The following is a 17,420-nucleotide window of genomic DNA, read 5'->3' as shown; positions in this document are numbered from 1 at the left end:
GAGCCCAGGGCCATCTTCCCTCACCCTTCTGGGAGCCCCTCTTTCACAGCCTGAACCTTTAGTCCTGCTTCTGGCCTCCCCTCCAGGCCCACATCCCCCTTGGCCACCAGAGGGACTTCCCCGAAGTTCAACACCCTACCACCACCACACACACCTTTGCATAAAGTCCTTCCATGCCTCCGCACACACAGATTGCTGTCCCAGCTCCTAGACGAGGAATTCAGCCCCCGTGCTTGGTCCCTTCCACTCCCAGTTGTCTCCACATTTTTCATGTGCTGTCCTGCCACCTTGTTCACCCCCTATTCTTGCGTAGCTTTCCCACTGAGTCAGCCTCACCTGCACAGTTAACCCAAACCCCGGAGACAGACCCCTTCCACGTTTCTCCTCCATGTCCCTCTGTGCCGAGTCCTCACACCTACCCACCGCCCCATTGGTAGACATCGGTCTGCCCACCCCCTGTGTGAGTTCCTCCGGGACAGGCAGCCTCTTATTGTAATGTCTTTAGCACCAGCCACAGGGTAGGGTCCTTAGTGGGGGAGGAGGGGGGAGTCTGTCGAACCCAGAGGTGAAGAAACCGACTTTGATATTTGTAAGATGGTAACCACACGTGGAAGGGTTCTACTGACCCCCCTCCCTTGCCAGGGAAGATTTCAGCAGCAGGTTTTGATCAAGAAACAGGACTAACACGGAGACGTCACAAACAAGGTGAAAGATGGGGAGGGCATTAGGGGTTGGAAAAAAGACAAAGGAAACCAAACAGATTACAACTGACACCAAGTACGTTTTCAAACTTCCTGCCCTAACGTTGCCTTTCTGCGCCTGACTCACCTACTTGTCCAAGGTGACCTTGGGGCCAGGCAGGGATTTCTCTGCAGGTAATCTCCCAGGCTTCTGTCCTTTCTGCCTTCTTGTCATCTGCACTGAAACTGGCCTTGTGTTTCCCACCAGTGCCCTGTCCCCACCCTGCACACTCCGCAATGCAACTCATCCAGGGGGAGTAAACGTAGCCCAGACCTAACATGTATCTAAATTCACTCATTACTGGAAAAGCTATTGGTGTTGATGTGTAGGGGCATCCATTTTAATTATGGAAAGGGACCTCCTTATCAATTATTTAGAGCCCACAGAAAATAATACACTGAAAATAAGAGAGAAAAATTAGCTCTGTCTTTTGTCTCCAATTTGACATGGGGGCTGTTATAGTGCATGTATACCACCCCCCCCCACACACACACACAGAGGCAGAAACACACAAACACTGAGGTCCACCCACCATTTTGATTCTATTCTCCAGATTCTAAGAATGCTGTGTTTTGAAAAGGGATAAAACAGCAGAAATTTAAATATTGGGTGTTTGAGAAAAGCCATTGGAAAAAGAATTGTCATGAGCTGGCATAATGGATTTCAAAGAATATTTAGTTGGAGTAACTGATACCCCTCTGAACTCAAATCAGTCTGCAGAGCTAGTCAAAACAAAGTGAAAGATTAGAGATAATTATCCAAATCATTTAGGGTAAAAATACCTTCTGAAGCATCCCAGTAATTGAGATAAGAAGGTTTCCCCGGGCATTCATCCTCCAAAGTTGCTTATTTAAAAAGTGTTCTCACACTTTGCACATGTAATAGTCATTTTATCTTATGAATGTTTTAGGTTCAATGTATCCATGCTGGATTCTGAAAATTGTAGGAAAATGCAGGCAATTTTTAAATCTTAAAAAAAATTGGGGTTTGAGACCTTAGTGAGTTCTTATAATTTTCGAGGCATGGTACCCAGCTTATGACAAAGGCTAAGTCAGGCCCTGCTTAGTCTCACGGTTCATCTTTTGATGTCTTACCTTTTTCATGTTTTGTCATTTTTTTGTTTTTTTTAAATCTTGGTGTCCTATGTGTTTACAAAAAATAAAAATAACTTGGAGCCATATAAACTAAAAAAAAAAAGGCTTTGGTGGCAGCACTATGGGTCATTTTTTTTTTTTTTTACTCTCACTACTTTTCCACATCTTAGACATTATCATAACTTTTGAATGGATTTAAAACATATTTATCTTTAAGTTTTTGCAAATGACCATGTGATACCGTAAAAAGTGAAAGCCTCCCCCACTCCAGCATTCTTTTCTCAGCAGTAACCTGAGCAAATCCTTTCGGCCTTTGGTAATGTGCCCATATAAGGTACACCTACAAGCATGTTTTTTTAATGGGGTGTCATATACATATGATTTTGCAACTAGATTGTTTTACTTAATAATGCATTGTGGACATCTTTCCATGTCAGTAGTTATCAATCTCTCTCCCATTCTTTTGATGGTTGCCTTTCATTCCATAGTATGAATGATTTTATTTTATGTGACCGATCTCTACACGATGGACATATGATTATTCCAGGGTTTCCTTTCTTACAGCCACTGCTGTGATGAACAAGCAGGTACATGTAGCTTTGGACATTTATGCTAGTATTCCTAAAATGTCTTTTAAAAAAAATTTGAGGTGAAATTCACATGACATTTAATTAACTCTTTTAATGTGTACAATTCACTGTGGCGTTGAGTGTATTCGCAATGTGGTGAAACCACCACCTCTCTAGTTTTGGAACTTTTTCATCCCCCCCAGAAAGACACTCCGAACCCACTAAGTAATCACTGATAATTCTCCCCTCCCCCTGCCCCTGACAACCACCCATCTCTCTTCTGTCTCTATGGATTTACCTTGTCTGGACATTTCCTATAAATAGAATCATACAATATGAGACCTTTTGCCTGACTTCTTTCACTTAGCAGAATGTTTTGGAGGTTCACCTGGGTTGTCGGATGTATGGATACTTCCTTCCTTTTAATCAGCTGGATAATATTCCATTGTGAGCACAGACCACAGTTTGTTTATCCATTCATCCACTGAAGGACAAAAACCCCATCGCAGAGGGAACAGCTGGGAAGAACCAGGGATTCAGGGGAGCCTCAGACATTGGCACTGGTCTCAGATGTTGTGTCTCTTTCTTGAAGGAGCCTAGGCTGTCTTTCAACAGATCCCGGAGAACTTGTGTCCAAGAACTTTTGTTAGTTTTATTTTTTGTTCTTCTCTTTTATCCAAGAGTAAGATAAAAGAATCATTGGCCTGCAAGTGCCTTATCATGGTGGGGTTCTCAAATTGGAAAGAATGTTAGGAAAGTAACAGGCTGGATCAACTTTTTATTATGCATGCTAGGGAAGAACCCTACAAGGGATTCCCGCTTCTCCTAGACCAGGCCCTCAGGGGCTGGAAAAGAGGGCACTGATAATAGCCTCTTACACTCCAGCCAGGGTTGTGTGGGGTTGGTGGTGGGGAGGGGGGTGACTTCCTACAATCCAACAAAATATATTTATCTAGGGTCAGTATTTCTCCTGAACACTACAAATGGAAGTTGTAGTCCTCTCTCCTTCTCACTTCATTTTTTCGCTGGTCCCTTAAATCTTAAAAAAAAAAAAAAAATTTATTCTTTATTTTTGAGAGAGAGAGAGAATGAGAGCAGGGGAGGAACAGAAAGAGAGGGAGACAGAATCCAAGCAGGATCCAGGTCCCAAGCTGTAGGCACAGAGTCTGACGCAGGGTTTGAAGTCATGAACCGAGAGATCATGACCTGAGCCGAAGCCGAACGCTTAACTGACTGAGCTACCCAGGCGCCCCTAAATCTTTTTAAAAAGCTTATTTTATGCCAGGCACAGAGGATGTAAAGAAGGTAAGGAATGGCCCCTGCTGTCCTGTCACGGTAGGGACGATGGACACGGAAAGAAAGAGTGTCGTCCCTCTGGGGCCAAGAGGACAGAGCAAGGATGAGCAGGCACCAGCTCACCCAGATGAAAATGGGAGTATCCACTTGCTTGTCTGGATGCCCATTTGACTGACATCAGGTGCACAAAGGTGCAGAGGAATAATGGGGTTGTTTGCTTCGCCCGGCAGGAGTCAGCGCTGTGAAGTTTCCACTGACCTGGGTTCAAATTTGGCTCTGCTCCCCAGCTGCATAACCTGGGGCGAGGGCCTTACCCTTAGAAAGGCTTCACTTCCTGCGAAAAATGAGGAACGGGCCAGCTGTCTTCTGCCAAGTGTAGATGTCTATAAGCACATGGCACATAATACTCGGTGAATAACATTCATCCTTTTCCTAGTTCCACCTTGATCCGTCTTCCCCATAGCTTTTGAGCTAACAGCTTCCCCCTCTCTCACTGTCCTAGTCCCAGTTCATCAAAGACAATGGTGCCCCAGGAAATGTCTCTGGAGGGTTCCAGGCTAGCCCTTACTCCTCTCCTACTTTGCAGAAAACTTGGTGTCTTTCAAGTTAGAACTGGCGTTCAACGCTCATTTTATTCCGCTCCCCGCAAACGTCTTCTAAAGGCAAAGTCTCTCACCTCCAGCCAGAGCTCCCGGGAGCCCCGCAGCGCCTGAGAAATCACCCAAACCTGGCCTCCCACAAGAGGGTCGTCCTCTCCTGACAAATCGAGCCCGAAGCTGTTAAGATCTTTTCTGTTAGAACTTTTTAACGGCGTCATAAATCTTTTATTAACATTTGGTATTATACTAATTAAAACTGTTCTCTGTATGTATTATTAATTTCCCTAGCACTTCTTGCTGGGGTGACGTTTTTAGCCAGCTAAGCAGAATGTAGCACAGTAAATAAGAAGAAACTCATTTCCAGACAATTAGCCTTGCAGAAAAATAAGTTGGTTAATGGAAGGCATGATGATTACAAATTTTACCTAAATAAACAGGGTATCTTAATGGTAACTCTTCAAGCTAAGTAAACAGATTGGGGTGGTAATGTCCTAAGCAATACTTAAATGTAACAGTTTAATAAATTGGTAAATTACTCATTTCATCTTAGAACAAAATGGTAATACTGTAGTAATAACCTAGTATATATTCCGTAAATATGAAGCATTATCACTTTAGCTCTGTAGAAATCACCACAGTGATATGTCAGCATTGATCTAAAACTGCAGCATTTTATCTCAAGTTTATTACCCATTTTTGAGAATCGCTGAGATTTTCAGAGCATAATGGCAATAAAAGAAGAATTTAAAAAGCGCTTTAATGTGCATAAGTTAATCAGAGGTATCCTCGGGGGGAAAAGGAAATTTGGTAAAACATGAATTATAAGCATCATTTAAACTTACTTTGGACACTAGAGATAATAAATGGCACCATAATTTAGAAATAGCTTTTAACATCAATGACGGTAAGTACCACTTTACTGTTCATAAGAATTGCAGAGCAATGGTGCTGAGGCCAATTTTATTAGCCATTTTTTTCTTTATAAAAGCAATCCAGCCCTTTCCACAACTGAGGAGACAGGAACAAGAGTTACGTGCTAATATGCAAAATGCATTTAAGTTTTTTGAAATAGAGAGTAATAAATTGTGCCAAAAGATAGAGTCTGGAGACAAATGAATGATCATTTAAAAAGGATAAGGCGCTCTCAGAGTTTACATATTTGGGGAAACTTGATAAAAAAAAAAAGCCAACAAATTGTTCATACATTTTCCCATTTGCCAAAGCATGTGGTGTGCTTTCAGATCCACGAGATGAAGCCATAAATCCCAGCGATTGGGAGATGCTGCAACAGAAATATATTTTTGTAAATTGTTGCCATTGACAAATCATTTTTAAACCATATAAAGTGCAGGTTCAACTTTCTCTTCATGGTGCCCTTCCTGCAGAGAAGCCTCAGACTCTGACCTCTGCTTACCAAGCACAGCCCGGCAGGGTGGGGCTGCCGGCTGCCACTCAGCTCAAGCCGAGCAGCTCAAGCTGTGGGTGGGAAGGTCGCCAGGACTCACTGAACCACCTACTAAGTGCCGGGCGTGCTGAGCCTTATGGGGCCCAGAAGCTTGTCTGGGACGGTGCATGGCAAGGTGGGCAAAACCTGGCTGACGTGGAAGAAACAAATCCAAGACGTCAGCCCAGACTTTGACCTTCAGGACTTAGTAACTCCAGGCTGAAGGTCTTCTGCTTGTCACCTGATGAATTTGAGGAAAAAACAAAACAATCCACCTTGCTTGATCTTTAATTCTTGGATGCCATATCGAGGAACACAGATGCCCTCTCCCCTGCTTTTGAACAGGAAGTTATAGAGGGGCCTAGGGTCTTCCTCAGAAGCAGCTCCTTCTGGAGTAGGTGGGGGTAGACTTCAATAATGCAGCGGGGAAGGAGGCAAAGAGAGAGGAGAGGAGAAGATGAAGGCAATGAGGGCAGCTCCCAGCAAGGCTCTTTGCTGTGTAGTTGCAGGCAGAGAGCAGGCCTGCAGGCCTTTTGTCCACCCCAACCCCAGCTTATCTATTTATGTTCATCTTACCTCCAGACGCTTCATCACTGTCTGCTCACAGTATATCACTGACACTCCCTCCCTCAGAGAGAGCCCAGGAAATAGCAAGTTTGCCTGGCCGCTTTGTGGGAAAAGCCACGAGGCTTTTCATGTTTCATGTGAAAACTACACCTTCCATAACCATGGCTGTCCCATCTCCATAGAGCATTCCAACTTTGGCCGAAGACTTCGGCTCCTGAAACAGAGTAGAGCATCCTGGGCTAGTAGATCGAGAACCGCTGTAGTCAGAGAGCTATGTGACCTTGGACAAATGCATGTTAAAGTCACTAAGCCTTAGTTTTCTCATCTGTAAAATGGGGTTTCAAAACTGTTTTATAAGATTATTGTGAGGATCAAGTAAGGAAATACATGTGATGTATTGAGCAGGGTGCTTAACACACGGTAGGCACTCAGCACATATTGGGTTTCTCCCCTCTGTGGAGGCTGAACATCTGGATTCCAATCCACCTTCTGTTGGACATTGGTAAGTTATTCGACACCCCCAAACTCAAATTTCTTGTCGTCAAAATGGGATCTACTTTCTAGGTTTGTTTTAACAGTTAAATGAGATCACTTGTGTAAAATGCTTAGTCCACAGCCTGGCCCACAGTAGATGTTCTGGAAATGCTACTTAACTGTTGTTATTTAATAAACATGGAGTGAGCAGTCACAGTGTGCCCAACATCAGCAACCCAAGTAAACAGAAACCCCAGAATACAGCAGAGAAGCTGGTTACTCTTACTTAGAATAATCTAGATTTTCAACCGTCTGGAAGATTCTGCATTGGGGAGATATTGCACAGACTGGGTGAGTCAGGGCTCTAAACTCTGACATAACTGGGTTTGAATTCTAGCTCCATCACTTAATGTCTGACCCTGAGCAAGCGACTTGTCTTTGAGTTTGCTTTCTCTCTGGGAGGAGAGCAAGAATAATTTATCTTGTGAAAATTCATCTACCACTGATAATAAGTATAGTAAATGTACCACAGTGCCTATTGTGCATCAGGCTCCTGGTGAAATGCTCGATGGATTGTGTCACTTAATCCTCAAACAACCTTGCGAGGAAGATCTATCCTTACAAAGTACAGACTAACTAGGACACTGAAGCTCAGAGAGGCAAGGTTACTTGTCCAAGGCCACACAGCTGGTGAGTGGTAAAACTGGGACTTTAACCCAGTCCAGTTAAAGCTCCATACATGCTGTGGGCACTTTGGTAGATTCGGTACAGGCACACATGTGGTTTGTCTCCTGCACATGCTACCTCTCTTCCTTGACCAGAAGTCCTCAGGGTCTAGCAGCTGAGGGCTACATCATGGCTCATTAGCACCCATGGGGGGTTCATTAGAAACTGTTAGTTAGCCTGGGCTTGGGGAGAGGGCAGTGGAAGATGCCTGAATCCCTTAGGGATTCCCTAAGGTGGAAGGGTCTTCCCTTCAGTGCCTTTCAACCACCTTTAGGTGGCTCAAAACAGCAATAACAGTTTACAGTCCTCTTGCAAACACAACCCAGAATATTCTGGTTTGTATCTGAAGTTGTTTAGGGATGATGATTTTCAAAGCGGTCAGAATTCCCTCTGGCAGTCATGAAGACATTGGCTTTAATAACAAGGAGGTTTGAGGGACGTTTTTGGGTAAAAGCCAATGAGCTGGACTCAGTCCATAAGGGTTAAAGTCCTGGCATCATAGGACTTAGGGATGCCGTGTTACTCCGCACAGTCTCAGTTTCCTCATCTGTAAAATGGGGATTACAGTAGTACCTATCTCCTAGGGTCCTTATAAAGAAGTGCCTTCTGGAGGTAGATGGGGATAGACTCCAGAGATTGTGCAGATGTTCCATCAGATGGAAGCTGCTAGGCCCTCTCAGCCTGGGCTTGGGATCCACCATGGGAGAGTACAGGTGGCTGTAGTTCTGAGGGGACTCCAGGAGTTGGGGACTAGGTGTAGGGCCCCATCCCTGCTCAGAGTGTCCCCAGCCGTCCCCTCCGACAATGAACTTGAAACTATAGTCATTAATAAAGGCGACCCCTCCCAGAGCCCTCTCCCTGATTCTTCCTGGACTTGGGTTTCCTCTCTGCTCTCCCTACCCACCCCCCACCCCCCAGTCCCATTACTTCCTAGGAACAAAAGTGTGCCAGCTGTGGCAACCGAGACAGCATATGCGAACGCGCGCGCTGTTTAGCACACTGGATATTCGAGGGTGCCCCTCTGAGCCCACACCTCCTTCTCCAGCCCCAGGGGCTCAGCGGGTCCTGTCTATTAGTACCCAGGAAGGCAGACCTTAGCGAGAGGATTGGGTCTTTTCCTGGAGCACTCCGTATTTTCCTGCAGGCTGCATCTCTGCTAGGAGGAAGGAGTGAATTGTTCCTGGGTTGGGGATGAAGGAGGCAAAGAATGCTCGGCTGGCGGTTGCAGGTTCCGGGCCTTCCGGAGTTTCAACGCGTCGTGGATAAATCCATCGATCAAGAAGGCTTGATAGCGAAGCCAATACATTCCAGGTAGCGGGCCAGAGCTGGGGCCGGCTTCTTTAACATCAGGGGAGTCTGGGTCAGCACAAGTCTCTCTAATGACCCCGTGGCGGGTTGAAATGCCATGTGTGGCCAGTGGTGAGATACAGCCAGTCCCGCAGGCGGCCAGGCGTTTCAGTCCAGAGCAGAGTTTCAGCGCGAGGTGAACCTGGGCGAGTCTCCTGACTTTTCTGCTCCCCAATTTCCTTATTTGTAGGATGGGAACACAGGATTGTTCTGGGGGCTCAATGAATGGGTTGTTGGAAGGTGTAAAAATCTCCTATCAAATATTCTGTTCAAACACGTTTTTTTCTTCTTCCGCCCCACCTCCTCTCCACACCAACTGGGAGCATATCAGAGGGGTCTAATAACTAACTCATTAATTGGCAGCCGGCTGACACTTAAGAGAATAACTTTATTGGATCATTTCAACTAAAGTGAGCATCAGATATGGCCACTGATCTCAAGGTAACACGAGGATACTGACGCGTCTAACCCAATCAAGCCAGGCCCCAATTCGGGAATGACTTCTCTAACAACCACTCCACCTTTAGTGATGGCAGGAGGAATGGCCTCACTGGGGGACACTACCCTTTCTTCTCAAAGGGCAACACCTCCGATTAAACACCTACATTTTTTAGGAGGCGTTTAATTAGATTTCTGACCTATAAATATATTTTAAAATGTTTTTATTCTCATAATAAGCTGATAATCAGCTGTACCATAAGCCACGGGTTTTTATTTCCCCTGGAAGAGTCCTTAATGACTAGATAGCCCTAATTTTACACATGCGGAAACCAAAGCGCCAAGACGCAAAGCCACTCACTCAGGGCCACACAGAAAGGGAGTGGCGGAGCTGAGTGAAGAACTTCATCCAGCTACCCGTTGGGTGGCATGGGGGAAGGCACCGATCACTGTCGAAATTCCGCGAGGAATTTGCAAGTTTCTGACCCACAAGAAATTGTGCGACTGGGAGGGCATCGCTGAGAGGAGATGCTCAAACCGAGTGTATGCTTGGAAATGTGCGGCCACGCCGCTACCGGCGGGTTTCGCATTAGGAAACCCGCCTTGGGTGTTAAGAAACCTTCACTACAGAGTGCAGGCTCCTGCACCACGCCGCCGCTCTGCGTTTCAGTTGCGGAGGCCGAGGTTGAGATTCCGGCCAAGGTTCCCAGGAACCTTCAGTGCGGTAGCAACCTAGGCCGGATCTGGGGTCTAGCGGTCTCGGCGGAAGATCGGAGGCCCTGTTCTGAGGCCGCTAACCCGGAGCGCCTCGCCAGACCGCGGCACAACAGACGCTCGCCGCCCGCTGCAGCACCGGCCTCGGCCGCCGAAAAGGCGCAGCTGGCGGTCGGCCCGGCCTGCACAAGGCCGCGTTCTTCGGCCGCAGGTTTTCGAGAAGCGCCGCAGGCCCCGGCAGGCCACGAAAAGTTGCCCGGCCCAGGGGCGCAGTGGGGCCTCCGGGGTCTCACCGCGTAGGTGGGAGCGGCCGAAGCTAAGTCTTTCCGCTCCTGCTGGGAGGGCAAATATGCACAAGCCTGGGGAGGCAAGAGGCGCTGGGCGCCCTTGGAACGCGCCCAGTCCAGCCCGGGCGGGAAGGTCCTTTTAGCTCCACTGATAACTCCCGGCCTCGTGTCCGGGTGGCTGCAGGTGTCCCGTAGGCCGCCTCCCCAGCCTTCACTAGGCTAAGTCTCCCTTTCCTCTCAAGTATTAGAGTGCTTGGTTTGGGGAAAAGAGAGCGAGGGGTCCGCGGCAGCCGCGCGCCCCAGAACTAATTTCTGAACTTCTTTGAGGCTTCGTTTTTCCAACGGCAAAGTGATGCGGGGCATCCACACCCCGCAGAAATGTGTGGGTCATGGTAAACCACACTGCATGCAAAGCTTGCTGTCCCTGGCCGGTGCTGTACAGGTTTTTGCTAAAGGGGAATCGTTTCCACTTGAGGGATGCGAGAGGGTAGCCCCAGAGCTAGTGTCTGTCTGTTCTTGTGATCGGCCGTGTCCCCCCAGACTCTACTGGCTTTGGGGCCTCCCGGGGATAGTTGAGCACAGCCTAACTCCTAGCCTCTGGACCGTCAGCCTCGCCCTTCTTGGCTTGGGGCGCAGGCATCCCTGCCTGCGGGTGTGCCCCCCGAAACCAGAGCACGAGGAGAGCGCGCGCGCGCGCGCTAACAGTCTGCGCAGGCCGACAAGCTGCCTCGTGCCTCCCAGTGCGGCATCTATAAAATGGGTGTGGCTTTAGAGACACTTGAACCGAGCACCGAGAAGGGCAGCGAGTCCGTCTTCAGCCTTCACGCAGAGGCCTGCTGCTTCTCGTCCTTAATTCCCTCCGCGGTGGGGCTGGACATCCACACGCACCCGCTGCCTTTGGAGCCTCTGTTGCTTCCTTGGGCACAGGTGGGTCTTAGATTTGGGAGCAGATCGCCAAGGAACCGTTCATGTGGGCTTCTCAGCCTACTCCAGATTCTCTTTCCCCTACACTCAACCTTAAGGGCGCCTGACTGATCTGGATATGTGTGCGCCCAGACTGCCCGGGAGGGCCGTGAGGAGTGGGAGCTCTTAACAGGGCATCAAGGGGCTCCAGTCCCGCAGCCACAGTGGAAATAACCTCCAGGCTTTGCACGTCCGCAGGAGGGGGTTAGGCACTAAACACCCTTGCCAGCTTAGCAATCTATCCTTCCCTTTGGGGGCGCCCACACTGCTCTGGGTGGGCGTGAGTGAGCCACAGTCCCCAACCAGCCCCACACCAGTGGGCTCAGCACCCTAACTCAGAGGGACTCCTAGTCAGTCTCTGGCTGGGGAAGGTTTGGCTGGGGGCAAGCGCTCAGAGAGGACGCAAGCCCCAGAAGCACCCGGAGAGGAAAAAACTGATGTCCCTGAGAGCCGAAGCAAGACTAGGTGCCCATCCCTGGGGCTTGTCTGAACGCTGACCCCAGGTGAGCCTCTGGGTCAGAGACCTTTTGCTCAAAGCAAGGCAGCAGAGGGAAAGAAAAAGATGTGTGTGTGTGCCCCGAAAAGGCCCAAGATTCAAGGGTTAGCCTGGCAAAACAAAAATACTTTAGAGAAACAAAACCACTAAGCCTTATTATAAAGAAAAAGATTAAAAGTGAGGGAAACCAGAAGGCGACGCCAGTCTCTGAGGAAGGGGCCGTTTGGCCGGCAGAGGCAAAGAAGGTCGTTCTTAGATGCTCAAGTCCCCGGGCGGATAGCCCACATTCCCATCCCGATGGGGGCGTCCATCATGCTTTTTAGCGGAGAAAAATCTTAGAAGCATTTCAGGGAAACACCAAGGGAAGGGACCTGAAGGTCTGAGTCCCTCTAGTCTCTCTCTGGGGGTGTCTGTAAGTCACCAGCGACCCGGATTCCGGGCAAGGCTTGGAGGTGGAGGCGAAGGCAGCAATGATGGGAGCCGAAGAGGTGTTTCTCAGACTACCCGCACCCCTTTCTCGAGCCCCGCCAGTGTACAGAATCCCGCAGCCCGCGTCCTGCGAAGGCGCCCAAACACGCGAGCCCCGCGGGGCGGCGCTTGGTCCGGAGGGAAGCGGCGTGATGAAGCGGGTGAGGCTGTCACAGCGCCCGAGGGACAGCCCCAGAACTGGTTAGCCTCAGGAAGCTAATGGGAGCTCGGCCAGGAGGAGGGCACGAAGGAGACGAGGAGCCAGTGACCGAGAGAAAGACAGAAGCAAAGAGATTCTGAGACCAGAAGGAGAAAGCAAAAAGGACAAGAAGAGGGAAGGAGGAAGACAGGTGAAAAAGAAACCGGGGGGGGGGGGGGGGGGATGGGTGGGTGGAGAGAGAGAGGATGGACGGGAGAGTCTGAAATGGAGGGGGGGGGGGAAGAGACGACAAAGAAAGAGTTGGAAAAACTAAAAGCAACAGTAAACGAATTATACAGGGAAGCAAAAAACTGTAAAGGAAAAGCAAAAGTCCTAGGAACACAGAGACCAAGAGTAATGAATAGAATAGAAAATAGAGAACATCGTAGAGAAAGAAGTGGAGAGGCCAGACATAAGAAAAAATTTAAAAGACCTAATAAAAGGGAGGAACAAAAATCAGGGAGCAAGAGGAAATGTTCACGAACGCTTCGACCGTGTGTCTTGTTGGAAGGGACCACCTAACGCCCAGCGTGTGATCCAGAAATTCCCAGCTTCCGACCGACCGGAGGTAAAGCTGGGTGAACTGGGCCTGGCTGCTTTCACACCTGAGCTTGGTGTTCCCGGCGTTCTGGGCGCCCCGCCCCTCTCGTGTGCAGTGACGCCGCCCGGGTGCGGTGACGTCACATGACGCCACGCTCCACCTGTGGTCCCACGCAACCCAAAAGGGTGCAGGTGTTCTGAATTTGTGGCCGGCACTTACTCCTCAGACGCCGAGCGTTTGGAGACCAGGAAGCGCGCCGATTCTGTGCCCACGGCCCGCCCACAGTGCGCCAAGATCCCCCTAGCCAGTCCTTGCGTCCGCCCAAGACCCGAGGCCTCACTGGAAAAAGAGGACAGTGGGCACGGGGGTGAGGGCTTCGAGTTCTTAGAAGTTCAAGGTCGCGGGGCCTCTCACCTCCTAGGTGGGCCCGGCCACTGACGACCTAACTGTTGGCCCACCCGGGGCCTGTGATCCCCAACCCTGCCTGGCGCGGGCCTGCGACCTCTGGGTCTAGAGTGCCCTTCCCACGTCCGCCCTACACCGCCGGCACCCAAACTGCCGGCGGCCGGCACGCACTGACCTGCACCGCGGATCCTCCGCGGGGCCCGGGGCCGGGGTCGGAGCTGAGGCGAAAACCGACGAAGCTTGGAGATGTGGATGCGCCCCCGTACACTGCGGCTCGGCCTCTACCGCCGAAGGGGTGGGGCGTAGGGCCGGCCTCGCCGAGCATTATTGGAACGAAAACGAAATAAAAGCGGCGTTAAGTGAAATAGCTAACTTTTTTATTAAATAAAACGACTTAAATAAAAGGAACGGAAAAGGAGAGGAGTGGACCCAGCCTAAACGCAGGGTGCCCCAGCCCTGGCGCTCCCCCCCCAGCCACCTGGTCGGCCGCCCCTCCTCTAGCGGCCCCCGCGGGGGAAGCAGGTGGCCGGTTTCTAAAGAAAAAAGCCAAAACTTTTATTATTTACACGTTTGGGCAAAAGTACAAAGTATAATACAGGCGCCCGGCCCGGGGGGGTGCGGGCGAGGGGCGGAGAAACGTAAGGCGCTTTCTTTGTCAGGCCCGGGCCTGGGGCGGGACTGGGCGCGGGGCGGGGGCTCGGATTGTGCAGCCGCGCGGAGCCCGGGCCCAGCCCCCCTCCGCGGCCGGCGGGGATGCGGCCGCGCCCCGGGGCCTACTGGAGCTCGGAGGCCCCTGTCCCTCTCGGCCTCGGGACCCCCCAGCCCGGCTGGGGGCCCGGGGCGCCCCGCCGGGTGGGGGCGGCGATCCTTGGCGATCCTTGGCGATCCGTGGCTCAAACCAGAGAAGTGACGGCGGGGACTTTGGAGCTGTCCTCCTCCCAGGGCTGCAGATTCTGCAGAGCAAACAGCGAAGAGTTGTGCAGACAGAGAGGGTCGGGCTGGATGGAGTCGTTGAGGCTCTTTTGGAAGGCGTCGTGTTGCAGCTGCAGCATGAGCCGGCTCGCCTGCTGCCGCTCCGCCTCCCGCTCCTCCGCCGTCTGCCGCCTGCACCGGGGGAGGGAGAGGGACAGCACCGTCATGCACCCGGCACTGCGGGGCCGCCGGCGGGGCCCCAGCCCTCCCGGGAGCGGAGGCCAGCCGGGAGCCTCGAGGCGCAGGACCCGTCTGCACCCCTGCTGGCGCTGTGCGCCCGAGGCCCGCGCGTCCGGGGAGTGGGTTGGCATCGTTTATTTTTGTTGTGTGCCGGGCGGTCGTGGGGAGGGGACTCCGCCCGCCGCCCACCTGCACGTCCGCGTATTGTGGCTTCGCCAACAACAAAGATGCTTCTTTTGCGGGACAACAAGGGCAGGGCATGCGTGTAACTGACTCAGCCCTGCGGGCAGTCGGGACGCTAGGGTTCGCGGGTGGGAGGGCTGGCTCTGCACTGCCCGCGCGGTGTCCCTGGGCCAGGTCAGCCTCATCCAGTTCTCCCAGGCCCTTCTCGAACCTCTCTTCCAAAACGCGATCGCTTCGCCGTTCACGGGTTGTATGGAAATAGGGATCGGATAAAAACGGGGCTGGAGTCAGGATGGGGAGCCACAGGGGGAACACGGAGCCCGCGCGGACTGTCGGAGATCCGAGAGGGCTGGTGGGAGGGAGAAGGAAAGTGCGAGAGACCCCAGGGTGGGGGGTGGGGTGGATGCTGGTGAAGGTGCAGGTGAGAGGAAACTGAGCGGCCCCAGAAGCGGAAGAAAACACGGAGAGTTAGAGAGGCGCACGAGAGCGATACAGGGATGGGAATGGAGGAGAAGCCGAGGCGCGAGAGAGTGGGGAGAGAAACAGGCCGGCGGGAAGGAGACAAGGGAGATAAAATTTGGGAAGGAGTGGGAAGGCGCAGCCCTGGGAGGGCGGGTAGCGGGTAGCACAGAATGGGGAGAGCGCGAGGCTGCGGCGCGGGGCAAGGTGAAGGGCGGGTGCAAGACGGGCTGAGCCGGGCCTCTCTCACCGCCATTTGGTCCTCCGGTTTTGGAACCAGGTCTTGACCTGCGCGTCCGTCATTTTGAGGGACTTGGCGAGCGCCGCCCTCTCGGCGGAGGCCAGGTACTTCTGGCGGTGGAAGCGCTTTTCCAGCTCGCAGATCTGCACCCGAGAAAAGGACGTGCGCGGCTTCTTACGCTTGGGCGGTGTCCTGTTCTGGTAAGGGTGGCCGATGCGCCGGGTCACGGTGAAGGGCGTGAGCGCCGCCGCCGCTGCGGAGACACACGAGGCCCCCTTAAGCCCAGCCCGGCTCGACTGCCTTTCAGGCCCCACGCGGACCCCGTGCCGCCCGGTTGGGCGCAGGGTGCTCCGCTATTTCGTTGGTCCCCCGCGTCCCCAGCGGCACCAAGCCGGTTGGGAGATACTCCCTTCTTCCCCTGGGCGTAGGCATATTTCCCCGAAACTCCCTGATTTTCCTCCCCCTACGGTAGCCCGGGGCCCCGGGCACTAAGGCCTCCGTCGCGCTTGGGCCTCCGGAATCGTTTCCCGGAGTGGAGCACCTAGGGCGCGGCGCCTCTGGCCCCGGGAGGGCCAAGGCCCGGCGCTTGTTCGCTCCCCCTGCTCACCTGTGAAGCGGTCTTTCACGAAGCGGCGGCTGCTCTCCATCCAGGGAAAATTGAGGCCGCCCAGGCTGGAGACCGTGGGCACGGAGGGCATGGCGGGCAGCGCGCTAGGCAGAGGCGGTGGCACGGCCCCGGGCAGCGGCCTGTGCGCTGGCACTCGGATCACTCCGGCGGGCGCCAGGCTCAGGTTGACACTGTAAGATCCCGGGTCCTCGAAGGGCGCGCCGAGGCCGGCAAAGGAGGCGGGCAGAGACGGGTATGTGGCGCCCGGACGGCCCCCCGGGGGCCCTCCCAGGTAGCTGGCGCCGTCGGGGCCCCGCGGGGCCGGTGCGCTGTCCTGGTCCGGGCTGTTGAGGATCTGGTCGATGCCGAAGCTGATGGGCTCGTGCGGGTGCGGGGTCTGCGCGCTGGCGGGCGCCTCCATCCTGGGCGGGCGGAAGGGCTGGGCTGGGCTGGGCGGGGAGGCGGCTGGGTCCCTGTTACCGCGCGGCCATGGAGCGCCCGGCGCCTCTCGTTGCACTGAAACTTTGCCAAGAGTGCGCGGGCCCGACAGGCTCTGTGTCATCTTTCTTGAACCGAACCTGGAGTTTCCGCTGCTAATTCCTCTCCCGCCGCAGCCATTGGCTGCGATCAACAAGCCTCTCTCCTCCCATTGGCTCCCGGCTTTCAATAAAGGCCTAATTCATGGAAATAGGAGCTTAGGGACTGTTCCAAGGTGACATCATTTTAACAAACGAACAATAGGTCAAATTTATTAGCCGGGATAATGGGCGGCGGATATTAGCGCCCGAACCGCAGCCTCCCAAACCCGAAATCTAACGAAGCTGCAATTAGCAGACGCTCCCCGCTCCTCCCGGCCGGGGCCGCTTCCCGGGCCGCAGCGCGGGGCGGGCCAGGGCGCTCTGCCGGTGAGATTGCCTCTTGCTGAGGGGGGGTTCGTTTTCTTCCAAATTTTGTCATTTGGGCAAAAACCAAACCATGCGAATCCTCTCCATTGCAATGGAGTGGCAAGTCCGGAATGACCCTGTGGAATCCGCGGAAGCGTCTTGGACTCTCCACCGCCGCGGGAGCAACGAAAGGAGTGCACTACCCCGCACGAGCCCAGCGCTCCCAGCGCGCCGCGTGAGGGGAGACCGCCGCGTGTGCCGCGCTCCCGAGGACGCCGACCCGCGTGGGGAGAATTCGCCCCCGCTCGGGCCACTTTGGAGGCAGTCGCCGGCTCCCGCCAGGCGGACCGAGGTGTGACCCCCCGAAGCCCACGCGTGCCTGGCCCAGCTGGTCTAGGGACCCAGGGTCCCCCGGTGGGGAGCGGGGATCCAGCCCCTCGAAATTCGTTGCAGGATGGACGGGACTATGGTCGCGCGTGGGGACCCGCCCGTGGCACGGCAGGTGTGGGGATCGGGGTGCCCGAGA

At 53.0% G+C, this 17,420-nt stretch overlaps 1 protein-coding gene across 1 annotated transcript; it reads right to left on the bottom strand.

Annotated features, from left to right (window-relative positions):
- Positions 1–13,723: 13,723 nt before the first annotated feature.
- Positions 13,724–16,903, bottom strand: TLX3 (T cell leukemia homeobox 3). The gene is made up of 3 exons (XM_058723341.1): positions 16,011–16,903; positions 15,413–15,656; positions 13,724–14,472 (listed from the first exon to the last, which is right to left on the bottom strand). The coding sequence occupies exons 1-3, from the start codon at positions 16,570–16,572 to the stop codon at positions 14,262–14,264; spliced, it is 1,017 nt and encodes a 338-aa protein (XP_058579324.1). The 5' UTR covers positions 16,573–16,903; the 3' UTR covers positions 13,724–14,261.
- Positions 16,904–17,420: the final 517 nt, after the last annotated feature.

Source organism: Neofelis nebulosa, chromosome 1 (assembly GCF_028018385.1).
Source record: "Neofelis nebulosa isolate mNeoNeb1 chromosome 1, mNeoNeb1.pri, whole genome shotgun sequence".
Lineage (NCBI taxonomy): Eukaryota > Metazoa > Chordata > Mammalia > Carnivora > Felidae > Neofelis > Neofelis nebulosa.
This window is presented reverse-complemented; position numbering and strand designations above follow the sequence as displayed.

Excerpts from the sequence above, each read along its gene's own strand:
- TLX3 (XM_058723341.1), bottom strand. The coding sequence starts at position 16,572 with ATGACACAGAGCCTGTCGGGCCCGCGCACTCTTGGCAAAGTTTCAGTG. Across the intron at positions 15,657-16,010 it reads CGTGAAAGACCGCTTCACAG|CGGCGGCGGCGCTCACGCCC; the intron begins GTGAGCAGGGGG and ends GTGTCTCCGCAG. Across the intron at positions 14,473-15,412 it reads AACCGGAGGACCAAATGGCG|GCGGCAGACGGCGGAGGAGC; the intron begins GTGAGAGAGGCC and ends CCCCCGGTGCAG.